The sequence below is a fragment of the Megascapheus bottae genome, chromosome 6 (genome assembly GCF_031878675.1).
Source record: "Megascapheus bottae isolate mThoBot1 chromosome 6, mThoBot2.hap1, whole genome shotgun sequence".
Classification (NCBI taxonomy): Eukaryota; Metazoa; Chordata; class Mammalia; order Rodentia; family Geomyidae; genus Megascapheus; species Megascapheus bottae.
The window spans coordinates 37,341,952-37,363,647 of record NC_143514.1 but is presented as its reverse complement, the minus strand read 5'-3'; the positions used below and the strand labels follow the sequence as shown (position 1 = coordinate 37,363,647).

General features: G+C 35.0%; 1 protein-coding gene across 4 annotated transcripts in view; it reads left to right on the top strand.

Annotated features, from left to right (window-relative positions):
• Positions 1-21,696, top strand: part of Lrrc7 (leucine rich repeat containing 7) — a 465,452-nt gene that overhangs the window by 356,962 nt on the left and 86,794 nt on the right. For all 4 annotated transcript variants that reach the window (XM_090334630.1, XM_090334629.1, XM_090334628.1 and 1 more), the window contains exons 12-16: positions 13,132-13,261; positions 14,469-14,584; positions 16,477-16,546; positions 18,594-18,693; positions 21,543-21,667. In XM_090334630.1, the coding sequence (XP_090190756.1) occupies positions 13,132-13,261; positions 14,469-14,584; positions 16,477-16,546; positions 18,594-18,693; positions 21,543-21,667 (541 nt within the window). The remainder of the gene's footprint in view (positions 1-13,131; positions 13,262-14,468; positions 14,585-16,476; positions 16,547-18,593; positions 18,694-21,542; positions 21,668-21,696) is intronic.

The window sequence follows — 21,696 nt, the reverse complement described above, 5'->3', positions numbered from 1 at the left end:
TAGCACTTTACCATTTGAGCTGCAGCTCCATTTCCAGCTTTTTGGTGACTAGAGATAAGAGTCTCATGGACATTTCTACCCAAGTTGTCTTCAAAATTAATCAGTTCTCAGCCTTCTGAGTAGGTAGGATTACAAGTGGGAGCCGCCAGTGTCTGTCTCCAACTATAGTCTTAAACCATAATTTTTCTACTTAAGGGAAACCAAATCCAACTTCACTTACCCCTATTAAGACCATAACTGGCTTTTTTCTATTTATGTTCATATTTCTTAAATAACTTATTACCTAGTTCTCTGAAGACAAAATGAAGAGATTTAAAACCCTAAACTTAAGCAAAGGACACTTGTTTGGTTGTTGTTGTTCTATAATGAGAAGTAGACCCCTGACTTTGGTCATTCTGAGAACAAGCTTTTTCGGATTAGATCGATAACTTTCATCTAGAATTTGAGCTCTTGATGACTTCAAGGTGGCAAAGTCAGCCTTGCTTTCTTTTCTTTTAATTGTAGTCCAGAAAATGTATAGAGGGGTTAGTTACATTCATCAGGTAGTACATTGATACCCCTTCTCATGTTTTTGTCCCTGTTCTCCTCCCCCCATCCCCTTCCAATCATCTTGCTTTCCCCCCTTCCCTTTCCTATTTCAATTAAACAAATAAGTGTATATACACACCAGGTAACAAAGTCAAATACAGTAACAATATTGGATTGAGCATAAGGGCAAAAAAAGAGAAGAGATAACATAATACATTAAGAAAAACAATCACACAAGATAAAGCTCTTGTTTACATATCATAGAGATCCTTTCATTTAGTTTCATCCTATATGACCTTATATACCTAGGTTCTGAGCTATTGTTATCGTCTGGTAGGAGAGTCCTAGGTGTGTACCAATTTTTACAAATGAGCCTATGCTCCTTTTGGGTCTGGCTTACTTCACTTAATGATTTTTTCCAAGTCTTTCCATTTCTTTACGAATGGGGCGATGTCATTCTTTCTGTTGGCAGCATAGAATTCCATTGTGGATAAGTACCACATCTTGTTGATCATCTACTGAGGGGCATCTGGGTTGGTTCCATCTTTGCTATGGTAAATAATGCTGCAATGAACATTGTTGTTAGTGGCTTTAGTATGTCCTTGTTTCTGGATGAGTGGGTAAATGCCAAGGAGTGGGATTGCTGGGTAATAAGGGAGCTCCTTTGAGGAATTGCCATATGCTTTCCAGAGTGGTTGAACAAAATTCAACCCTTTCAAGATTCTTATTCTAGCCTATGACTGACACTGTGGTCTGAGCTCCTGGCATTTATCTGTATGCGTTCCTGCCTCTGCCCTTCACCAGCTGCGCTGTGTGGCAGACTCTGTGTTAGAAATAGGAAGTTTTCTGCAATATGTTATTCCCAACGAAAACAAGGGGTGTGTGTTACAGCCCAGATTTACACAGCATTAGCCTTAGTTCTTGTATCACTACTACTATTTGGTCATGATCCTGGAGCCTGCCTGCTAATTAAATTACAAATGTGAGGAAAGTAAAATAATGGCTCTCCACAAACTTCACTACTGCAGTGTTCAAAAAGAACAGATGCAGGTTCCTCCTTTGTCCATCAACAGCTTTTAGTTGCTTGGACGAAGGATTTATATCAGAAATGGAACATTTATAAACATTTATAAATAAGTCTGCATGTTGAAAGCTACTCATTTTTTTCCATTAGATTTTTTCCATTAGATTTCCTTAGATTTACAAAACCAGAAGAAATAACTACATTGGGTGGAAATCTAAAGGAACTAAGCAGGACAGGTGCTTCAGTAAATGGTTCAGTGAAACTTAGTGGGGACTTATGGGTAGTGGGAGGAAATCTGTGCTTTGGCTAATTGTAACCAATATTGGGCTGTGTCAAAATGGAATTTCCAGAATGTCATTAAAGCACCTGTTATCTACACATCAGAATCCACTTCAAACACACAGGTTACTTAGGATTGACCAGAAGATGACCAGCATGAAAATATGGAAGTCTGAGTTACTGGAAGAAAGGTAGAAAAAGCCTGAGAAATGTCTTGGAAAATCACGCGCTATAAGGATGGAACTAATTTAAAACAAAACATCTGCTGGGCTCGGTGGCTCATGCCTGTAATCCCAGCTACTCAAGAGGCTGAGATCTAAGAATCATGGTTCAAAGCCAGCCCAGGCACTAAAGTCCTTGAGACTCTTATGTCCAATTAACCACTAGAAAAGCGGGAGTGGAGCTGTGACTCAAGGAGTAGGGTGGGAGCCTTGAGCTGAGGAGTTCAGGGACAGAGCCCAGGCCGGAAGTTCAAGCCACACGACTAACCAAAAAAAAAAAAATCTGAAGGTCCACAATCACAGGCCCCAGATTCCCGTGATGCTGTCCCAGTGCCGTTTTCTAGACCTTACTGGCACATTATGCTCTCTTCGGGAAATCCAAGAATCTCAGAGAGCTGTCCCCACGGCACCACCACTCACACCAGCTCTGGACTATCTTTGCACCCTAATAATGGTTTCAGAGTACAGCTGGATTGTGAGTCCTTGCCTGTATTCATCAGGTGTCTAACACTGTAACAAATATGTGTAGGAGATATAACTAAAAGGAAAGAAAGCCTTGTTTGCACTTACTGTTTTGGAGTTGGGCCATCCATGTTCACTTGGCTTCATGTGAATGGCCCTGTGATGAGTGAAGCAAAATACAATGTTGGGAATCCTGTGGTAGATCAAATGACTTCCTGGTAGCTGGGAAGAGAGACAGAAAAAGAGAAAGAGAGACAAATTGAGAGAGTGGGGAAGGAAAGTGGAGAAGGAGAGAAATATACTCTGTACACTCCAAGTGACACACTTCTTTTATCTACACCTCACCTACTAAAGTTTCCACCACCTCTCAATAGCTTATTAAGATATACAACTGTCAATAGATTCACCTAGTAACAAAGTTCGATCTCTCAAGACACAGGAATTCTCCAGAAGTCCCATTTCCTGAACACTACTGCTTTGGGAACCAGGACATCAATAAAAAAGCTTTGGAGAATACCTTTTATATACAAACCACTACATTCCATTCCTAGAGCACAAAGATGTAAGCTTTGTTGCTGCAGGGATTTTGTAGCATATAACCAAAATTAATAATGGTACAAAATTTTAAAACTGTATCATAAAATTATAGAACAGAATTTATGCTGGCCTGATGAAATTTATCATTCAGTAACTTCAAAGCTTCTTTCCTCAGGGCTTTCTTACTTACAGTTACATCTATATAAAGTATTCCTTCCCACCTCTTCATAGGTTTAATACTTCATGGTAGTCACTCCTCAACCCCTTGTGTTGAACTGCAATATGCATTCAGATTGTTTGGAAATCTTGTTTAAAAGTCAGGATCTAATGGGTCTGAGACCTGGGAGGGCAGGGGTGTAATTCTACATCTGTCACAGATATCACAATTATATGGATGCTTCAGGTTCACCAATAGTTAGCAGTGGTCTACTTCGAGACCTAAGTATCACCTCTGTATTGAGACCTTCCCTTAATGCCATTCTATGAATATCTCCACCTGCAACCACTTTGTTCCCTTCGTGTTACTTTTCGCAATTTTAAACTGCTTATTTCACAAGCCATCTTATTCTTTGATTCCCATCTTATTCTTTTATTCTATTTTGTAAACACATGGAACACATGCTAATTAAGATAGTTTTTAATCCTGGCTCCACAATTGTATAAGACTTGTGAAACTGATGAGTCTGGTTCATTTTGGTAAGCTACATTCTTGTGTTGGTCTTTGTTAATCAGAGTTCTTCAGGAAGAAGATGAGAATACGAAGCAGTAAGGATGTTTATACTGGATATGTCTTATTTACACTTCTAATTTTTTTCTTCTCTTCTCTTTTCTTCCTTTCTTTTTTTTTTAATCATGGGGCCTGGGTATTGTCCCTGAGCTCTTCAGGTCAAGGCTACTGCTCTACCCCTTGAACCACAGTGCTATTTCAAGTTTTCTAGTGGTTAATTAGAGATAAGAGTCTCGGGGTCTTCAGTGCCCAAGCTGGCTTTGAACCTTACTAGTCAGATTTAGTGAGTAGCTAGGATTATAGGCATGAGCCACTGCATCAGGTCTACACTTCTAATTTCTAGTGAATTTTTTAATCCAGTATTTTAACTAGTTTTATTATGCCCAGTCAGGTGAGTGAGGCCCTTTCAATTAGTTATTGTAATATTCTCATTTAAAAATTTAGCTTTGTTTCAATTTTTATTATTTTTTATTATTGGGGTAATGTATAGAGGAGTTACAGTTACATTCACCAGGTAGTGGGTGCTTTACTTCTCGCACATTGATACCCCGCTTCATGTTTTTGTCTCCATTCCCCTCCCCTGACCCCCTCCCAATCATCTTGTTTTCCCCCCTTCCCTTTCCTATTTTAATCAAACAAATAAGTGTATGTACAATACACAAGACAACAAAGTCAGATACAGTAACAACATGAGATTAACCAAAGGGCAAAAAAAAAAAAAAGAGAAGAGAAATAACATAGTACATTAAGAACCACAATCACACAAGATAAAGCTCTTGTTGAATGTCTTATTACAGAGAGAAAATACATAATGAAAAGTGAGGAAATTATGCAAGTGAATGTGGATGCTAGGTGATTCACATACTTCACAGAAATGAACAATTCTCTTAATTCAGATGGTAGTTACTGGTTTAAAAGAAAAGAATGAAAGTAAAGAATCCTGCTGTAAAAGTTTATTTCTCATAGATTTTTCATATCATTATCATCCTTTATTATTTCAAGGAAAACATAAAGGAAATTTCATGTAAGTGGACTAATAAATGTCAGAGAATTTAAAAAATCAGTTAGAGGTAAATGCTAAAGAGAACTGTGTTCACTCCTTTGTTTAAATGTTTTCATTTGGGAAAGCATAGTTACTTTGCATAAAAATGTTTATTCTATTCACATGTTTATTATCATTTTTAAACAATTTTGGGCGGGTGTCATAAGGCTTGAACCCAGGGCCTGAGCCCTGTCCCTGAGCTTATTTGCTTAGTGGTAGCACTCTACCACTTTGAGCCAGAGCACTGGTTTTTCTGGAGATTAATTGGAGATAAGAGTATCACAGACTTTCCTTCCCAGGCTGAATTCAAACCGCAATCCTCAGATCTCAGCCTTCTGAGCAGCTAGGACTTCAGATATGAGCCACAAGCGCATGAGTATTTGAAAGTTCTTGCCCAAGAATATAGGATGGAAGATGCTAAAAGACATAGCCCATATAAACAAGAATTCTTTGGGCCTATTAGCAATTTTAAGAATATGGAAAGAATTTAAGATCAACAAGCCTGAGGCTTTTTGCTCTATATACGTCTTAGTTTGGATACTGAAATTATAAAAACTATTGGGTAAGTCATGTTCTACCTTCAGTACAGTTCTGCTTCATGCAAATAGATTTAGATTTGCATGCATGATAAAAAAAGATACTGCATCTTAATAAATGCTATAAGCAATAATAAGCCATCTGTTTCTAAAGCAAGCAATAAGTTAATCACTTTTTTTACCTTGGAAAATATAGAATTACGAGATCAAAAACAGAACTAGAGATGAAATTGAATTATAATTGTTTAAGCAGAATCCCAGATCATATGTAAAAAGTGTTTCAAACATGATCAAATAATCTATCTATATATGTATCTATATGAAACATTATATCTATAACTCTTGGGCACTGAAACCTCAAAGTGTTTGAAATATTGAGTTAGAATTGTTAAGATCAGCTACAGGAACCATAAATATTATTTTTATACACAAGGTATATTTCAATATTTGAGATTTACATTTGGCAATTTTTATATTAAAAACTGCTTAAATAATTCATTCTTCTATGGTTTTCATAATTGAAATGGATCTCCTAATTTTTGTGCCAACTTTAAAATTAGAGGGTTTTTTTCTGTTGAAGCTCAGTATGTGTTGAGAATTTTCAACAGCACCAAGGATTTAATGTCAAATTAGAAAATGATTAACAACTTCTTGTGTTGCTTCTATTCCAGACTCACTGTTTAGTGATTCACTGGCAATATCTAACTGAAGGCCCTATTAGCCCAATTTGATATGTCTTACCTCCCCATCAATACATATAGACACAAACAGATGGAAGTCACCAGATATATGTGCCAAGGTGGTAATTCAACTATATTTAATGCTTATCAATATATGATAGGCAAATCACATATTTTATGAATTATTCCTTGTATTTGGACATAGAATTCTCCGATTACTGTTCACATGACAGCTTTCCTTTCATGAGAAACTGCGTACTGATTCTGCTTTTTCTTACTTTTAGAGTCCTTGGATAAAACTAGTGAAAACTCAGCCCATGTAATGTGTATATGTAAGAGGTCATTCTTTTCTGGAGTATAGAAAAATCTAAAGACTTCCCCAGGGATAATTTGTTATCACTTATTTCCTGTAGGCTCTGAGATGTGAAGTGACAGGGCAATTACATCCATGTTACTGAAACAAATTTCATGGACAAAACACTTGTGGACTCTGCATACAAGTTAGACTCACAATACTAACTTATAGCTATCTGCCAGTTATTACATTATTATCCCATGTTTATATTTCATAGCATTATTTAGCTGATTCTTTTGCCATATTGTCCTGCTTGGAGTACAAGTCTGAAATCTTGTCTTGAGCATGAGCACTTCCAATCCTTATTGCCCCCAGGCAAGAAAATGCAGACAAATATAGTACAGACAAATATGGTGCAGGCAAATGTTTGTAAGCCTAGGTTACTGTCTTAACTCCTCCTACCAACCAATCCACCTAGAGCACATCAATTCTCATCTCAGAGCCATTAATCCCTCATCTGTGAAATGGAGATGACTTCCCAGAGGCTCTTGTGAGACCTGGTGCTAATATCAATGTGAATTACTTAGAACAAACAACTCACTTATTTTTTATCCTAGGTTATACCCATCTTTATGGCTACAGTTGATATAACATTTTTCTTTAAAAGAAAAGAAATCTAGTACTTATTTTCAAATGTGGTAATGGTACAGTCTCAATCCAGTTGGGCTTCTGTAGTAACAACAGAAATTTATTTAAACAACAGAAATTTATTTTTTTCTCTTAAGTCTAGAGGCTGCAGCAACCAGGAGGAAGGTACCTGCAAGGTAGAATTCATTCTGAGGATTTTTTTTCTTTTGGCATGTAACTGCCATGCTCCATGTGTTCTCCTGACCTCTTCTTTGCACTTGAGAAGAAAGAACAATAACAAGTTCAGGTGTGCCATTTTATACAAGCACAGGAGCATCAGGAGACACTTATTACCAGGACTTTGTCCAATCCCAATTCCTTGCCAAAGGCTACATTTTAATACAGTCACCTTGGGGTTACACTTCAATATAAGCATTTTTCCAGAAAACAATTATACAGACTGGGGATGGAGCCCTTACAAACGCCAGGCCAATACTCCACCATGAGCACACCTATAATGTTTTAACTCAAGTCTCTCTCTCTCTCTCTCTCTCTCTCTCTCTCTCTCTCTCTCTCTCTCTCTCTCTCTCTCCTGTCTTTCTCTTTGCATTACATTCTTCTCTACTAAATTTCAGTTAAGCCAATCACAATCCTTCAGAGACAACGTATTTGTCTACTGTTCACATACAAATAATCAAAATAAGAAAATATCCCAGAATGACTTCTATGTGTTTCAGACACATTATTCAATTTGACACTTTTATGCATTTTTATTATTTTGTAAAAGTGACACACAGAAGATGTTACAGTTATATAAGTCAAAGAAATAGTACATTTTTTTTTGAACAATGTCACCAAGATTGTTATTTTCTCCTGGGTCATTTTAAGGAAGTACTATCTCTATATCAAAGGTTTAGCATACATGCATTCTGCATGGAAATTCTGTATACTAGATGTTATCAAATTGGTAAGAAGACTTAGTTGATAGTAGATTAAGGCCATTCAGATATTAAGAGCCACATCAGAATTGGAGTCAAAACCTATCAGAACATTATCCTCTAAATTACATGACTTTTTTCCATTAAGATTTAACAATGAAAGGTCAAAGCCATTTATTTTTGTTTATTAGTATCTCCATTAATACTAGATTTAATAAGTATCAAATGGCCATAAATGATGTTAAAATGAACTTAGAGACTATATGTTTGCCATCCTTCTTCCCCATTAGCTAGATAATTGAAGGTTAATGATGCAATAATATTTTCCTAACTGAGGGCCTTATGAAGACCAAAGTGAAATGGAGAAAAATAGCCTTGCCACTGGAACTAATACTTAAGTGAAGCAAGCACAATTTTATATAAATACATTATTTTAACAGCTATTGATATATCTCTGGAGTGAGTTTAAATGTCCCTCTTTAATATCCTTATTTAAAACCTTCCAATTTAGCATATACTTTCTGGATCAGAAGTTTCTACAATACTTGGGAGCTGATTATGAACTTAGCATGTGATCACAACCCAAACTATCAAATCAGAATCTGCATGTTAGCAGGTTCTCCTGCAGGTAGTGCAGGAACTGCAGTTTAAGAAGTATCACTTTAAAGTACTTTATACTTTCTTTTAACTCGTTTTCACTTTTATTGTTTACAATTACAGATTAAAAATATCTGAAGGTAATCTTTCTCTACTTTTTATTTCATTATCATCAATGCCTGTAATAACTGTTTTCATGACAGATTCTATATTAAAGCAGCTGTAGCGACATATAACATGAAAGTCTTAAATAAAGCCAACTAGAACTTGAAGAGTTTGAATTTTTGAAATTTCAGAGATCATTTAGCAAAGTGCTATATATTGAATAGCTCTCCTTTGTAACTGAAAGATATAAAATACATTTAGATTCTATATTATTAAATCAGGTTAGAGCCTCAGACAGGAACAATGTTGCCTTTGTAACACAAGGAGTTCTCATTTGAAACTAGTATATGCTTATATAGAGAAAAACTAATTTAAAAATTTTCTAGTGTACATTCAGCATATAGAAAGGACACTTCTAGATATTGAACAGTGTAGAGTTTTCCTGCACCAGACAGTTCCTTAATTTTCTATTGTTACTGAGTTTTCTATAACTTAACCCTAACACATCTATCTGGAAGTAGAATCAGAATCCACAGGTTAAAGCACTCAGTCCTATAAGACTATTCTCCACTTTGAAGCCAATCATCTCAGACATTTCTGGATGGTCATCTGATAGCTCCCTCTTTGGATCTGATATTTAGTAGAATGACTCAATGACTCAAGACAAATCAGGGAAACAAGCCAACCAATATATTATAAAGGACATTGCAAAGAGTGCAAGGAACAACCTTATCAATGACCTTCCATGATGAACTTAACCTTCAATCCTCTCCCTTTCCCAGAAGTCAGAGTTGTTTTCCTATCAAGGTGCTGCTAGCCTAAAGCTATGCAAGAGCCCTCAGCCATAGATCTTCTCACTCATGGACAAAAAGGCACTTACTACTCTGGAAAAGCCAAGAGTTTTAGGAGTTCTGTGTCAGGAACTGGTTGCATATTAATTATAAATTTCTTATTATAAATAACAGCATCACAGGTACCATGAAAAGAACTCTGCATTTTGAAATTGTATAAACAAAAGTCCTTAACAGTTGAAGGAAATGTGAACTTTAAAAATCTTTAGAAATCATTTATTTTAATGTTGAGGACATTTACTGCAAGTTATAAATGCATATGGAAATGGAAAAATAGTATAAAAAACAAACAAACATTGATTTAGCACATAAGAAACATTAAGAATTCAAGTTGCTTTGGTTTGGTTTGTTTCAGTAAAAACTTATCAAAATTAGTTTGAACGGTGCTTGCCTTGGAAGTTTATATAAGCTACATAATATAGTGAATACCGATTCCATGCATTGATGAATTATTATACTCCTCTTAACTTTGGACCCCCTTCTAAAATGTTATCCTTCGTACTTTCAGTGTCATGAACTTTCTGAGATCTCTTTTAGCATGGAATTTGTGTCAGTATCATATCCTCATTTATGGGCATAAATTGGCCTCCACTAAGTACTTTGGCAGCTTTCTCTGGGATTCTCCAGTAGTAATGTTCTCTCTTCCTTCTATAATTCTATTTATGTCCAATTCAGATCTTGGAGAGTTATTTCACAGTATGCTAGAGGTTTCTGCTATACTTCACACATATTACTTGATGATGCTTCCCAACATTAGGGTTGAATATTTTCAGAGGCTTTTTTCTTTAATGTTTCCTATCACATTTCATCCAGAAGCAAGGCAATAAAATTGCATGTGCATCAGTTGTGGCAGGAAGAGCTTCTTCAATCTATGTGTAAGGTAATAGGCTTTAACAACTGAAATAACTCTAGAGTCCATTGGCTGGGTTAATGAAGTTGTCTTCAGTGATAAAGAGCAGATCTTCATGTTTTATTTAAACCACCAAGAGAAATAGGGTGAGCAAGAACATTATCCAGGAGCAGTGGTGTTTTAACAGTTAAGTTATTTTTGCCTGTGGTATCTGTCTACTGCTGGCAGGCAAGGAAGGAATACAATGACATGATTTGCTATGTCTGGTGAACTTAATAACAGATGTGCATGATCTGTCACTGTCAGAGTGGTGGAGCTAGTCATTGATTGTGGTGTGAAATCTCTTATTCACATTGTGATTTGTGCATCAGAGAAACTGTGATTCTTTATGCTGGTCCTCACTACTAAAAAACCCAGTGCCTGAAATGTAAACCATGCTTTTGAGGGACTAGTGTGACTTAATGATATGATCACTGAAATCTGTGGAAAATAGGACTTCACAAAATGAGGGCTCACTTACTGTGTCAAGTCCAACTTCAAAACATGTTTGTATAAAAGAAAGGAAAAAATAGAACATTTACTTGATTTTTACAATTATTTAAATACCTTCCCCGATCTCAACTTCTAAATAAACACCTAATTTTTTCTTTACATTAAAAAAACTTGGTACTTTAATGAATACTTGCTGAGAACATGATCACAGTTTATTGGTAGAGCTCTCTTTTATGCCTTTCTCTGAAGTTTTATAGAGAATATTACACATATAAGACACAGTGGTAGGCTTTTATGAGGTTAAAAATTAAGTGAGATTTCCACCTGTACTGATTCATGGCCCACATATACACTGAATACAACAGCTATGTCTACCTAGCCCTCAAAAACATAACCACTCCTGTGTATGAGGGGAGGGTCTCTAAGGATTTAAAAGCAATTTTAATTATACCTACATTTTAACAAGAGGAAAAAATGCTGAGCATGTGTTTTATGACGTGTTCCTCTGTTTTATATTTAAAGTATCTCTTAAAATATTCAAAGCAACTACCACACAGTAGAAATTATATATATTTTTTTTCATTACAAATATTTAAAAACAAATTGAGGCTTAGAGATGTTTTATGACTTATCTATATCAAAGGAAATATTTCCCTTGATCAGCTTTTACCTAGGAAGTATTATTCCCTAAATTATATGTCTCACTATAACTGATTCTAATCAACTGAGCCTGTTAAGATTTATGAACCTTGTGTGACCTTGACCTGAATCAGACTACACCTGAGTGCAAGTAGATATTTTCCTGGCCCAGGAACAATGAGATTTATCTAACTGACCTCAAACTTACAAAGTCCTTCCACTTTTCCTATATTGTTAAGCTTGGGTCCTTCAAGAATCTAATCATCATGACCTACTGCAGTCATCTCCCTACCAAACTAACTTACTGAATTTCTTCCCTCAAATACCCCTTTGTCTGGCAGCTCTGTGTTTCATTTCAGTAGTTGTCATTTTATTTGATACCCAAAATCATACATCAAGTAAATGATAGACTTGGTGCAGAAATCCTTTCTTAATGATTCATTTCAACTCATGTGTTTGATTTCTGTATTCACTTTTTAACTAAATGATGAGAACAAATAACATTCAAGCTAGCTAATTGCTAGATAGCAATTTAAATATACTCTACCCCAGGCACCCTTTGCTTGTCAGCTACTTCACAGGGGTGTTGAAATGTTTTGTTTCTTGTGACAATACAGGGTACATATCCACCATTAGTTTCTGTAGACTGGGCTAACGTAGGTAAGCATGGAGAGGTAAGGATGGTTACAAACTAGAGACCATCTAAAAACCTATACCTATTTGAAGACAACAGTTGTCACTCTGTTTCCAGTACTTTTTGGAGAATAGAGGCCCAGAATTGCCATGGTGGAAAGAGGCACCAAAGTATGGGTCATCATATAAATTTCACTACAGCATATAAACCTGTCTAATCATACAAAATGCATCTCAGAGCTGAAAGGTCTGTAGTATCTCCTGAAGATGTACAAGCTAAAGTGGCAAGAAAACGTGGTGGATCCATTGTCACTGGACCCAACTTTCTTTTTGTGAGGCTTAGTGTAGGTTACTTTTTGCCTGTGAAGTATTCATTTTCTTATCTGTAAAATAGGCTTTTAAAAATCAGATAGCTTATACAGTTGTTAAAAGGAAAGTTAATGGGGAGGGAAATGGGTACCAAGACATGTGAAAGGGTATCAATGTATGTGAATTAATGCACCTTCTATCTGGCAAATATCATGTAACCCTTTTACTAATTACAATAAAAAAATAATAAAAAAGAAGAGTATTTAAGGTCGGAACTTGAAATAAACTGGGCTGCAGTCTTTACCTGGGCTGCAGACCTCCCGGACCCCCCCCCAAAAAAAAGGAAAGTTAATGGAGTGTTTAGTAAAATATGCAACATTTCCTTGGCATTTAAGTTTACTATTTTCCTTCTTATCCTCTCTTCCTTGGGCCTGCCATCCACATTCTTCCACCTATCTAATCCCAGTTACACAATCCCAGTTATAGGACTTCATTCCAAGAATATAATTTCTTAAAATCTAGCTGTAAATAACACCTGTGTTATAAATAAGGGACAAGACAGCATTCTGTCATTTTTAAGAATCAGTTAAATTTTAAAAGAAAAAATTAAGCATATTAAAATAACCAAATGAAATGATGTCTTTGATGACATTGAGCTGTTTGACTGAACTGATTATATAATTTATGTAATAATAATAGGGACTTTTTGTTTGCCATTTTACCTTTTAGAATGCCTAACTACTGTGTTTTGTATTTCAGTTTATCTTTACTAGAAGAATTTGACTGTAGCTGTAATGAACTCGAGTCAATACCTTCAACTATTGGTTACCTTCATAGTCTCCGAACATTAGCGGTTGATGAGAATTTCCTTCCAGAATTACCTAGAGAGGTGAGGAACAAATTTGTTTTCTATCAATAAACTTTTAATGTATCTTCTCTGAAATACAGTCTTAGCAGGTATAATAGCACTGTGATTCATGAATTCAGCTTGAAAAATATAAGAATTAATTGTGAGTATGTATATTCATACATATATCAATATATGTACAGATATTATATTACAGATATACGTGTGTATATATACACACATTTCTGTCAGCTTAGAAAATGTACCTGATTTTGACTTCAACTTTGCATGCAGCAAAAAAAATTATATAGTTTTATTGTAATTAATAGAAGGGTTACATTATATTCACCAGATAGAAGGTGCATTACTTCACATACATTGATACCCTTTCTCATGTCCTGGTCCCCATTTCCCTCCCCCTAACCCCACACTTCATCTTGTTTTCTCCCCTTCCCTTCAAATAACCAAATATGCATGCATATATACAATATATCACATAGCAAGGAGAAATACTGTGACAATATGAGCTAGCCAAGGGACAGCAAAAGAGATGAGAGATAATACAATACATTAAGGACAACAATCACTCATTATATGGCTTTTGTTTCTATATCCTGGAGGTCCTTTCATTTAGCATCATATTATATGGCCTTATATATCTAGGTTTTGTTCAATTGTAAATCTCTGCTAGGAGAGCCCAAGGTTTCTACTGATTATGACAAATGAGGGAAACCATTGAGCCTATGTTCCTTTGAATCTGGCTTACTTCATTTAATATGATTTTTTCTAAGTCTTTCCATTTCCTTACAAATGGGGCAATGTTGTTCTTTCTGACAGCAGCATAGAATCCATTGTGCATGCAGCAAAATTTTAACTTATGTGTTTGCTTATAAGAACAGTTATAAATAACACTTTTGCATAATTATATTTTAAATGATTATTTCACTAAAATTATTTGCAAAGCTGCTGCTTCTGTTACATTACTTTAACTTCAAGATCTACCAAGAGATTGTTTTATCTCCACCTTGGATTTTGTTTTTTTAGTGGCAATAAAACTATGGAGTAAATTTGTGACTTAATATTATCTATTAAATGTTTCCATACAGGCAGCACAATAATCATTATTTTAGAACAATAAGTTTAGTTAAAATGACAAATACCATTTCAATGTGAATAGAATTGGCTTTCCCAAACTAAATATGAAAATAGCTGTGCATTGTGATTCTTTATTTTCGTTTGTTGCCCATAGATTGGAAGCTGTAAGAATGTAACTGTTATGTCACTGCGCTCCAATAAGCTGGAATTTCTTCCTGAAGAAATTGGACAGATGCAGAAACTGAGAGTGTTAAATCTGAGTGACAATAGGTATTCTAACAACATTTGGCAATTTCATATTATTTAATAAAATCAAATTGTAGCTGGCTGTAATTCTAAATACGTTTCTGAGTTATGTGGAGTACAAGTACACTGCTTTAAGTAGACAATGGCAGAGGTTGAATTATCTTTAAACCAGGCATTTCTAAATCTTTTTTATTTTATTATATTAAAATCATGTTGTTCATTGCAGTTTTATAAAGTCCTGGTGCCCACACATATATGAAAAGCCTTTCATATACTGATTGCACAGTAAAATATAATAAAAACATAATTGAAGTAAAACAGCTATAAAATATATTAATAAAAACATGTGCAAACAGAGGCATAATGGTACATTCTGGCATTCAGCAATGGGAAAAGCTAGGAGCAGGAAGATCACAGTTCCAGGCCAGCCCAGGCAAAAATGCTAATAATACTCCCATCTCATCACAGCTGTGCAGGAAGCACAAATAGGGAATTGTGGTCTTGGTTGGCCTACACACAAAGCAGGATCCTAGATAAAGAGTCATGAAAGCAAAAGGGATGAAGGCATGTACAGCATCTATCTAACAACCAAGAAGACCTGAATTTAAACCCTAAAAATGCTCCAAACATATTTTAATCATATTTGTATAATCTGTCAGTAGTAGTACAAAGCAATTACTGTTCAACAAATTGGTTTATAGGTACAATACATTTTGATCAATGTCACCTCTTTCACTAAGCCCGCATCCCTCCCAGCTCAACCTTATATACATTTATTCATACTACAACTCACCTGGAAATTTATAGATTTCAATGTCACCAGAGGACTAATAAAAGTACTGCCAATGAGTAAGGACAATCAAATAGCTATTTTCCTGTTCAGGAGAGGATCAACAGATGAGAACAGGTCCCTTTTCTTATTTTAAAAGTGTTTTATTTGTAGATAGGCATGCATAAAATCCTGAAGCTCTAAAATTCATTTGTGTTTTCATTTCTCTATAAAATAATTGATCCTCAAATAGGAAATGATAAAAGTAAATATTGACTAAACTTAAGTAGTAGTTTGGTAAAGCAATTGCAAAATTCCTGAACTCTCTTTCTCCAAGTTTTTGTCAGACAAGTGATAGTATAAGGAACTCAGATACCTGACAATGCAACTATCCACGTGACCCTTACTGAGATCCTAGCAAATACTCATAGAAGCCTCAGGATAAGCATGGCAGTTCTTGCTTCTTTATTTATTTAAGGGACAAGTGATAGGGATTTTAAAACACAACCAGTTAGAACCTAAATAATATTTCCTCAGAGAAAATTAACATTTTATTAACAGGTTTAGAGCCTTACAGATCAATCAAGACCTTGTACATCATGAGTAAGTCACGCTGAGCCAGGCATTATAGCTCCTGTCTGTTATCTCAGCTATTCAAGGTAAGGCGTTTGGGAACATCACAGTTTGAAGCTAGCTTGGGAAAATGGTTAGCAAAGCCCACATCTCATGTGCCAATACATGCCGTGTTCCTAGTCATACAGCATCAACAGGATCAAAGTCTAGCCTGGCCTGGGCCAAAAATAAAAAACAAAACAAAAAGCAAAAAGAGCAACAGACCTTTCCAAATAAATAAAAATTAATAAAACCAAAAAGGCTGGAGTCTTGACTCAAGTGATTCAGTACCTTGCATAGCAAGTGTGAAGTTCAGAGTTCAAATTCTAGTACTGCCAAAACTGAAAGTTAAAAAAACCAAAACCAGAAAACAAGGAATGAATCATGTCATACCAGTGTTCTCCCAGTGACAATGGGAATGCATTGAATGTTGTATTGGACTTCCAGGAAGACACATTAGAGGTTTTTGTCTGCTTCTTCTTAGAAATGAGCTTTATCATCATCACCTATGTTATTAGTATTTTCTTGTTTGCAGATTGAAGAATTTACCATTCTCCTTTACCAAACTTAAAGAACTTGCAGCATTGTGGCTTTCTGACAATCAGGTACAAACACTTTCTATTGCCCAAATTTATTTTGTTCATTAGGATAAACTATAATTGAAACTTCAGATTGCCAAACTGTTCCCAATAGATACTTTAGACAGTTACTACAAAATATAGATTTTTATCTTTTTTGAGAAAGACTATTATTAAAATTATCAATTCAACTATTGCTGTAAGTAAAACCATATTTAAAACTATATCCTTTCCAAGTCCCTATGTCTAATATGTGCTTCATTGTCAGAGATACAATACACAAAAGTTATCCTTTTTCTAGCATTTTAGCTCCTGGTAGCACACAACTTGTCCTTAGAGAGTATACTTTAATTATATCTCAGAAGATAAAAAAAATATCTGCAAGAGGGAATTATTTTATCCTCTTACTTTCTGTCTTCTCCTGCTTTTAATTATGATCAACCTCTGTCTAAAGCTTTAAGAAATTCGCTGATACCTTTTGGTAATTGTTATCAGCACTTTGTGAAATTATTTGAAAATTATTTTTATCTCCATTAAATATATTTTGATTGAATTGAGTGTTAATGAATACTCTTATTCAGTAACAAGAAACAATTGGAGCCATCTAATTTGCCACCAGAAATAGTGGCAGAATTGTGACATAGTTTATTAGTCATTGTTTTTTTCTTTGTTCTTAGACTTTTCAAACTCCAATCTCAAAATACTAATGGCCAAATTAAAACAATTCATTTTGATTAGAATTTATCATTATTTCCTAAGCATAAAAATACCATTACTGGTAAATGAATTGTTCAAACATCTAGATATTTGGATACTTTGTGAACAAGTAAAAATTTTAACCGGGTGTGGTGGCTAACACCTGTAATCCTAACTACTCAGGAGGCTGAGATCTGAGGATCACAGTTCAAAGACAGCACAGGCATTAAGGTCCATAAGTCTGTTATCTCCAATTAACCACCAGAAAACCAGAAGAGGCCCTATGTCCCAAGGGATAGGGTGGTAGCCTTGAGCTAAAGAGCTCAGGGACAATGCTCAGGCCTAGAGTTCAAGTCCCATGAGCAACAAAAAAAACTACTGTTACAAATCACAAACATATGCATGCAAGATAATGTTTGTTTTCCTGTAATTAATTTATACCACTTTTCTTCATTTACTTGGTAAAAAATTAATTGTTATACACATCCAAGTCTTATCAACTTACCAGTAAGCTATAGATTCCCACAGCATCTATAGGTCATTCTAGATGAACTCATTTCAGGAATCATTGTGAACTACACTAATGGAACAGTAACCACCCCTTAATAACATGATTTATTATCCTTATGGTATTATGAACACAGCAGTTACTGTGTACTATTCAGACAGTTTCATAAGACATGGTGGTTTTCTATTAGTGTCTTGAAATAAACACATTGAAATACATTAGTAATATGGCCATTTCCAATATACATATTAATATGGCCATTTCCAGTACATATATATATGAATATTCATTTTTTACATAACCTTCTAAGAAAAAGTTGAAATCAAACTAATAATGGAATCAAATGTGATAATAAGTATATCAGATAGATACAATTTGTTCATCTGTATGTAGACTTTGTCTTTGGTTATGAAAGTATCTCTGAAAACAAAAATGAATGCTATGCTTCAACCTAATTAAAACCTTAGATGACCTGTGTAGTGTGAATTTGATAGCAAGTTACATTTGTCTTCTAGCTCAGCTGCCCATGAAAATGAATAACCATATAGAATCCTATTAAAAGCTTACTTAGCTGAGCAATTTAACATATTTTGGTCTCTGCAGGATTAAAACTGACATTGCACAGTTGAATAGGTTTGGTAAGTTTTGTAAAATAGCATGCTAAAGAAGAACAAATCCTCACTATGACAAATAGTAGAATTTGAAAATATTCTTCAGCAGTAGTGTTATACTCTGATTCCTCTTTTACATTCCCTTATTTTTGATCATCCATTCATCTCTGTGACGTTAACTATTGATCAATATCTAATGTAAAATGGATGTCTTCATATTGTTCTTTTTGTCATATAAACTGTACCTTCTTCCTTTTAGTCCAAAGCTCTTATCCCTTTACAAACGGAAGCCCATCCAGAAACAAAGCAAAGAGTGTTGACCAACTACATGTTTCCCCAGCAACCTCGTGGTGATGAAGGTAAGTTGTCAATAGAGGTTTCTTTTGTATTCCTCATGACTGTGGATAAGACAACTATTTTTAATATAATCTCTGTAGAGAAAATGATAATAGATATATCACTTCAGCAGTTCATGGAAGCATGTATATATCCTCTTTGTTAAGTACGATACTAAAAATAAAACTCTTCCTCTTTATGCCCTACATGAAAATAATGTTGACATTTAGAAGCAACTTCTTTTGATCAATTGCCACACATAGGATGAGTTAGCCAACTGCTGTACCCAGATGACTTCAACAAGAAGAGAGCAGTCAGTCTGCACACCAGTGGCTCTTTCCTGTAATCCTAGCTACTCAGGAAGCTGACATTTTAGCATTATGGTTCAAAGCCAGCCTGGACAGGAAAGTCCTGAGACCCTGATCTCCAATTAACCAACAAAGAGGCAAGAGCAGAGACAGAATGAAAGCCAGAAGCTCAGAGACAGTGCCTAGGCCCTGAGTTCAAGTCAGAGAGAGACAGACAGACAGAGAGATAGAGAGAGAAAGAGAGAGAGAGAGACAGAGAGAGAAGAGAGAGAGAGAGAGAATCATAACATTTGTATTGGAAAATAGGATTGGATTAGTTCCTATGTGATCTTCAGTCCCAAATTATTTCAAATTATGAATTAACCATAAGGGTATGACTTTCAAATAAAGACCACTTTTCTTTTCCAAGATGAGTTTTTCCTAAACAATGTCTGAAACTGTGCTAGAAATGTTGTTTCTAAAAACCAAACCTTTCTCACAAATTGAATCTTCAATCCTATGTTCACATTATTTATTTGAAAAATTAAAGAGAATAACTGTCATTTACTATTTGAAAGTTAGCCCAACTCAGCATAGGTTGACATTTCCATATTTTTACAATTATATGAAGTACAACCTCTTGAAACCCGTGGATTAAACTCTCCCACCTACTTGAATCAGTGGAAAATAAACCACTTGCATATGTACTGCTTATTTTCCTGAATAATTACCATAAACAACTTTGATCTGTGATTTCCAAATTAAGTTGATAGTTTGGAAAATCTTTTAGAATATATTATTAAAATTTTTATTTACAACAGGAAGAAAGTAATGATGCCATGATACATATTTTTCAGATCTCAACAAAATTGATCTTTTGAATTAATGAAATAGAAGACCACATTTATATATATATATATCATATAGGAAAAAATCTTAAGCATTGTGTTCTATGTCAATGTTATATTTCATTTTAATATTTCTAGATCTTGAAAATATTTTCTTTAAAAAATATAGAGTAGAAATTAAAAGTGTCCTTGATTCACAGGTCATTTTGGATGTCCAGTCTCACAAATCAAATCCCTAATTTGTACTAGAGAAGGAAAGAATAGGTCCTGTAGACTGTGAATTTAAAGAATTGGCATTTGCTGCCTGGTTGGGTTTTTTCCTCCTTTGAATACAGGAAAACTGTTCACTGAAATTTTTTCATGAAAGTCAAACAAGTCAACTTGTGGATTTCCAGGCAGGAGTGTAATAAGTGCACTTTCAGAATCCCTTATAACAATGAATATAACAAAGGCTATTATTTTGGGACAAATTTAGCCTTAAATAAGTGCTTTTATTGTATTTTGGTGATCTTCATGATTTTATTGCAAAGAAGATATTGTTATTAGCTGAGATTTTGATACATATTGAAGATTTATAAACCTTTTTCTTAGATACTTTGCCACACATTCGAGCTAATTGAAACATTAATGTTAAAGACTAGATTTTTCACATGAAAACAAGCTTCCCATCATATTATGTGTATGCATACATACACACAAACACACTCAAACACAGACACAAACAATAAACGAAACAAAGTTGTAACCATGAACACTTTATTGAAAAAAAGATGTTATCTAGTATCTTTTATTTTGAAATAAAAATCTGCTAAGAATTTAGTAGATAAAAATATCAGTTTCATTTATATGGACATAAATAGAATCTGTATAATGTATAGAGGATCTGTGTGACTTTACACAGCTATCTTTAAGCTCAATGATAGTTTCTTCCTCATCAAAGTAATTGTAACCTTTAGGCTACTGGGATGTTGTTGTGAGAATAAGAATTGATTTTAAAGTGTTTTGTCAGTTGAGGCTGGGAGTTTGGCCTAGTAGTAGAGTGCTTGCCTAGCATACATAAAGACCCAGGTTCAATTCCTCGGTACCACATACGCAGAAAAAGTTGGAAGTGGTGCTGTGGCTCAAGTGATAGTCTAACCTTGAGAAAGCCCAAGGACAGTGCTCAAGACTTGCGCTCAAGCCCCAGTACTGGCCAAAAAAAAAAAAAATGTTTTGTCTCGCTTTCTAAAACATCAATGTTACCTTATAAGAAGTTCAGTCACGGGCCTGGAGTTTGGCCTAGTGGTTACAGTGCTTGCCTAGCATGCACGAAGACCCAGGTGCGATTCCTTGGTACCACATACATACAAAAAAGCCGGAAGTGTTGCTGAGGCTCAAGTGGTAGAGCTCTAACCTTGAGTAAGTTCAAGGACAGTGCTCAGGCCCCACAACAGAAATCTGCCAATGTCCTTAGGAAAAGTAAGCATTCAATCCTAGCAAAGCTGAATCTGAGTAGAAATGTAAAACACCACATAATAAACAATCAAGGATTCTTTTTCTCCTTTTTCCTTTGTCTCTTTTTCTTTTCTTCTTTCTTTTTCATTTCTTTTCCTCTTTCTTTGTCTTATTATTTTTCCTTTCCACTTGTGGTCTTTATCCCAGAGGTTTATTTTTGTATAATATATTAATCTCTGTAAGAAACACTCTATGTTAAAAAAAATGAAATAAAAACAACAATACTTTGGAATCTAACTGTAGATTTCCAGTCAGACAGTGACAGCTTTAATCCTACTCTGTGGGAAGAACAGAGACAACAACGCATGACTGTGGCCTTTGAATTTGAGGAAAAAAAAGAAGAGGACGAAAGTGCTGGGAAAGTTAAGGTGAACTCTTTAGCCTTTCTCTGTTCTTC